Below are 5,985 nucleotides of genomic sequence, written 5' to 3' on the forward strand. Positions count from 1 at the left end.
ATAAATACACTCACAGTAACACCTTCTGAAATGACACAGCCAAAAACTTCAAAAGCATTACACACACACACATTTTATTGGAATACATTTTATTGGAAAAATATAATGTGTTGTTTTTCTTTCTCTTTTAATTTTTTTTTTCCTGAGGTGTTATTGTTGGAATGTTTCAGCAATCACTGTTCCCGGGAAGCGTTGAAGTGGAAATCTTGCATTCAGGAAATTTTGTGAATAATAAAACGCCTTCCTCTTGTATCTCAATAGTAAATCATTTGTTCTTAATCTCTCTCTCTCTCTCTCTCTCTCTATATATATATATATATAATAAATAAACTGGACTTAAATGAATAAATAACTTATTGTATGAGAAGCTACTTTACTTTATAGAGGAAGCACCTGTTTATTTCAGAAATGTGTGTGTAAGTCGTATTTCTAGGTTATTGTATAAATATTTTGGGATTTCAGATTTTATTATCCTCCCGCCACCTCTTCCCTCCTCCTCGCTTTCTTTTACAATATATTCACTCCGTTTTAATTTATAAAATATTTTTAAAGAAGATTTAGCCTTTTAAAATATAAAATACTTTAAAAAAATAATTTTTTTAATTATAATTTTAAAATATTACTCTTATCGAATATCCTCTCTCATATAAATTTTTTGTTTTTGTTAAAGGCATGATTTAAATATTTAATCTTATATATTTAATATATTTTTATCTAATTAAATCAAAATAAATAAATTTTAATATATTAATAATATTAATAATAAGAGTTTGTTATGAAATAAATCATGTGTGTGTATAATATTTACATATTTTGAGTTGATTTGGCGTAGGCTCCTTTAGTAAAAGTATACGAAACATCCTCATAAAAAGAGAGAATCCATTTTTGGCAAAAAAAAAAAAAAAAATTGTTCACCCAGCAAAAAAATGACTCTGTTTTTTTTTCAAAAACAAAAACAAAGAATTGCCATCAAGATAGCTTCGTAGCAAAAAAAAAAAAAAAGTGGCTCTTTAAAGATAAAATGTCATTTTAAATAAAATAATAAAACGGGATGCTAAACAACGCAATAAATATCGCCGCTCTAGTCATTTATTTAAGGCACTTCCTTGGGAAAAAAAAATATAATACGATAATAATCATAAATATAAGTCGCTTTATAATAATTTTTAAGATATTTCATGCCTTTTTTTTCAAATGTACCTTTTAGAATGTATTCAAAATTCAAAATAGGTTCTTAATATATATCTTCAATTCTAAGATAATTTTAACCGGATAACTAGCTCTATTTAATTTTAATATAATTTTGCCAAGAACTAATATAGTTCTATGACATCCCACATTCCCTTGAAGAAGAGAGGCTGTGGGTTCTATCTCAAATAATTAAAAAAAATTATTATTAAATTGATGTGTTTGCATATATGTGAACTCCCTTCTTTATGCGGAAGGGTTAATTAAGATAGTCAAAATAAAAAAAAGAAGGTTAATAACTTAAAAGTAAATTATATTTAGAATTGGAAAAGAATAATGTTATTTTTGTGAACACCAGAGGGGCCCCTTTATAGTGAGGCTTTGAAAAAAAAAGTACAATTAGAATATGTATATTTTGCATGTTGCAACCCTTGACCCCTACTTTTAGTATGTTGCGCAATTTGAATTAAATAAAAAGTATTTAAACTCAAAAATTTGTTAAATACATACTAGTTTTATGAAAGATAAGACATAAAAAGTATATTTACATAAAAAGACCATATCATGATATCAATATGTTCAATATGATTTTATGAAAAGAAAAATAATGATCGATTTGCTTATGTAATTACAATTTTAATCCAAGTGTAATATTTTAAATTACTAAATTATTATTTTAAAAAAATTAAAATTAAATTATCTTGCACCACGTTCTGCCACTTCCTAATTTATGTTCATAGGGCCAACTCAAAGCATCCCACAACTGCAAACTGGATGGTAAGACCTAACAGTACTTCCAAGCTCAGTCATCAAAATCCAACTCACAGAAACCAAATAATTTGAAATAAGACACTTGCGTCTAGTTCAAGTGAAAAGGGTGAGACTTCAAGATTCAAACCCTCCTCAGAAACAATAGCGATTGAGATGTTTGAAACAAGGTGGGTTAGAAATCCATCATCCTTTCAAAAGCGAATCTTCCAAGTTCCAAGAGTGTGTCCTTTATCAGCATAGTGATACATTTAGAACTTGTTCTTTTACTGAATTTGGATTATAAATTGATTGAAATAGATGATAAATGTCTTTCATATTTTAATTTAAAATGAAACTTGATAAACACGAGGAAAAAAAAAAGAGTTAAAGTCTATTTTTATCCTCTATTAGAAAACTCAACATCTTAAACTTTTTATCATAACTATCACCCCTTGAAATAAACTCTTTATCATAACTATCACCCTTGAAGTAATTAAACATTGACCATTAACTTTGCTAACTCAAACTTGACGCTAGGGACAATATTGCTACGATACAATTACTTCAAAAGCTGCTATGATTTGCGTAAAATTTACTTTTAATTCAACAAAGTTAATGGTCAATGTTTGCCCATTTAACGCCAAGGACAAAATTGCTATGATTTAATTTATTCAAGAACAATATTACTATGATAAAGAGTTTAGAATACTAGGTGCTTCTACGAAAATAATTTGAGAGTAAAAATGAACCTTAACCTCAAAAAAATCCTAACAGCATAAAAGATATTACAAATGATCGTTACAAAAGATAGTTTAACTATCAATGATCGTTACAAAAGATAGTTTAACTATCAACTATCATTTGTCTCTTATAAAAAAGCCCGAAGTAGTACAAACGACATTAACTTTGTCTCACATGTTACAAACGACATTACCTTTGTCTCTCACTATCCCTAGTGCAGCCAATTTGGCCGTAAAGTATGAGAGGAAGAAAATAACATAATTTCTTCAGTAATATAATTTGGGAAAAAGAATGCTTGCACTGAACAAGAGAATAATAAGGAGCACATGTACGTAGTCATGAGCATAGGAATTCATATTCATATATAATTAAAGTAGCAGCAATAAACAGAATCAGAAAGATTGCTTCTTCTTCTCTGTCACTCTCAGAATCATTTTTTTTTTCGAGTCTTTTTCCCTTCTCCATGTGGTTTTCACTGAATAAAATGAGTAGTCCTAAACTGGTTATGAAAAATAGTCATTACCATATGGACAAAACCCTTTCATACAAACAATAAAAAGAGAAAAAAATAAAAGAAAACCTGATCAGGACTTCTTCCCCTCTAATTTTTCTTCTTCATTCCAGGCTTCAAATCTTCCCATTCTACTTCCTAGGTCTCCATGCTGATACTGAAAAAAGTGACCTATCCTGCCAGCAAATCACAACACAGCCATTTTCCTCCCTCATTTTGTATCCCTCACAACCATAGCTCTGCAGTAACCTCCTTGCTTGTAGCATCCCATAATAGCTTAAAGGTACATTCCCAAACCCGGCTAGATCAAGCCTCTGTAGCCACTTGTCAAGCTTTTCATGCCTTTCCTTTCTTTCAGCTCCCTCACACGCAACTATGTTCTTGATTTCCTCACCGAAAAGCATCTTCTCCACCTTTAATCTCTCCATTGATGTTCTTGAGACTGTTGATTCCAGACAATCAAATAATGCTGCGTAAGAATACAGAGCTTCCAATAGCCTCTCCATTAGAGTTGAACCATTGTGATTAGAGTCTTGCTCTGTCACAACCATGACTTTGGGCGACAAACCCCACAAGGCATTGAGAAGGCTCTCCATACTCATTGAAGCAATCGATGATGCTGGGGATGATGAGGCCGAGTCAGGACTTGGGCTGTAGCTATTATTGATCATATCCTTCTCAAGCAAATCACCTAATGAGCTTTGGTTCATTGGCACGGCTCTTCGTAGATGGCTTCCATTGGAGCATTTTTTTACGAGAGGAGTTCTTCTGCGCAAAGCTTCATCGTCCAAGGTCAAAAGTGAATGTAATTGGAGAATAGAACTGATAGCTAGTGCTTCTCCAGTCTTGACACGAAGTTTGTTGAAATCAAGATTCTCTAGCTTGCTCACAACAGGATTGAACTGGAATGGGATGTCCAACTTTTCTGCTTCTTCAATCAGCCTATGAGCCATCTGATCCAGAATCTCTTTCTGTTGATGAACCCCAGTAATTCTCAAGTGAGGAGGGCCTTCGGGCCGAGCACTCAAAACTTGGAGAAGTGCAATCCACTGTGCAGGTTCAGCAGCATTGAGATCAATTATATGAACCATCTTCTCCCCTTCCATTGCTTCCATGATAGCCTGATTTGTGAGCACGAATGCTGCCTTCAAGAATGGGAACAGCTCAAAGAACAGCTTCCGGACCATAATTTCTTCAGAAACCATGACTAGTCTTGTAGAATTGAGGGCCTTGTGGAGACCAGGCCATGTTTTAAGTATCCGATCAGCAAGTGCTTCAGTAAAATAGGCAGCAATTCGCTGCATAGTATCACCATCCGGGGAAGCAAGATGGGAAATTTGTTCAAGAGCCATATTTGCATTTTCAAGACTACCAGAAGCTACATGATTTGTACAAGTGAGCAACAAATGGATTAAGTACAAGCCCCTCTCCTCGGATTTAAGCTCTCGAAGCCAAGGGTATGGAGATCCTAAGCTAGGCGAAAGTGACATCATAGAGAAGAACTGAAAAGGTGATGAAGTTACAGAAGACGACCCTTCATCTTGAAACATAGATCTTATTTAACAATAAGAACAATCTCAGGAATCGGGAAATAAAAGCAAAAGGAGATGACGATTATCCAGGATAAGAAAGTGACATAATTTAGAATACAGTCAATGATAAGTTTTGATCAATTAAAAGCTCTAGGATCTATCCAAATAACTCAAGGATAACCAGAGACAAATTTCAAGAAATGCACAGAATATACCTATTCCTAAGGAACGACAAAGAAAACACGAATCCAAAGCCCAGCGTCTAGATAAGGAGGAACTCAGTAATAAAATCAATGCTGCAGATCCCACACGCAAGGCAGAGAAAGACAATTCCTAAATAAAACCAAGAAAACAATGGACTTCAAGAGTGAGCGAACACAACCCGAAAAATTTAAAAAAAAAAAAGTATGGTCAGAAAAACTCAAGCTTCGTCGTCCCAAAAGCACACATGGGAATAAAAAATTTCCATCAATTCAGCAGAAATTTACAGAAGAGACGAAAACGAACCCTACCGGAGCAGGAGCATCATGAGAGAATCGAGGGCGAGAATTGGGGAATCGAAGGAGAGAATCGGAGAATCGCGAGTGGGTTTTGAAATTGAGGCAAAACCCAGAAGAATCCCTGTGAAAAACAGCAAGAAGAAGGTGGAGAAACTGAATCTGGGAAAAGCAGAACCGAAAGGCAGTCGGTTTTAGCAGGTGAATAGCGAAGCTTGTTCTGGAGTGGGAGTGAAATTCAATGTTTGGACTAAAAGTTTCGGTTTCAAGGACTTCTTCATGGCTACGTTGTCGACAATGCGTGACGGGTACCTTTGTCGTTTTTGTTTTGTTGTCCTTCCCTCCTCTCAGTGGACAATGGAATTTGTGAGAAGACGAGCCTAAAGCCTACCGCCTCTTGTCATCTATCTCTCTCTCTCTCTCTCTCTCTCTCTCTCTCTCTCTCTCTCTCTCTCTGTGAAACCATATGCTTTTTTTAAAAAAAAAAACTTTGAAACGACATAAAAAAAATAAAGAAATTTGAAACAATAATGTGAATCAAGTTTTTCTTGCCTGAGGTGGATTTTCTTTTTGTTTTGGGAATGAATCTTATTCCTTATTGAAATGGTAAATTATCAAAATTAATATATTAATATAAAATCTAAAGAGAGTCAAATGATTTTTTTTTGATAAAAAGTCATATGGTCTTCTAGTTATAAATAATACAGCTCAATTTTAATTATGAAAGCCTCATATTTTGGTTTATTTGAGCTTAAATAATTTTCTC

At 33.6% G+C, this 5,985-nt stretch overlaps 1 protein-coding gene across 2 annotated transcripts; it reads right to left on the reverse strand.

Annotated features, from left to right (window-relative positions):
• Positions 1 to 2,992: 2,992 nt before the first annotated feature.
• LOC129304180 (scarecrow-like protein 3) lies at positions 2,993 to 5,583 on the reverse strand. Of its 2 annotated transcripts, none has more exons than XM_054943868.1 (2): positions 5,235 to 5,583; positions 2,993 to 5,055 (listed from the first exon to the last, which is right to left on the reverse strand). In XM_054943868.1, exon 2 carries the CDS (start codon positions 4,738 to 4,740, stop codon positions 3,322 to 3,324), a length of 1,419 nt encoding a protein of 472 aa, XP_054799843.1. In that variant the 5' UTR covers positions 4,741 to 5,055; positions 5,235 to 5,583; the 3' UTR covers positions 2,993 to 3,321. The 2 variants fall into 2 exon arrangements, with proteins under 2 accessions (XP_054799843.1, XP_054799844.1); XM_054943869.1 differs by having other exon boundaries at positions 2,993 to 4,730; positions 5,235 to 5,582.
• Between the last annotated feature and the right edge of the window lie 402 nt (positions 5,584 to 5,985).

This window comes from Prosopis cineraria, unplaced genomic scaffold (assembly GCF_029017545.1).
Source record: "Prosopis cineraria cultivar Desert tree isolate PC_DT_omini unplaced genomic scaffold, ASM2901754v1 PC2, whole genome shotgun sequence".
NCBI classification, from domain to species: domain Eukaryota; kingdom Viridiplantae; phylum Streptophyta; class Magnoliopsida; order Fabales; family Fabaceae; genus Prosopis; species Prosopis cineraria.

Bases quoted from the DNA above. Each gene is read 5' to 3' on its own strand.
- LOC129304180 (XM_054943868.1), bottom strand. From the start codon at position 4,740: ATGTTTCAAGATGAAGGGTCGTCTTCTGTAACTTCATCACCTTTTCAG.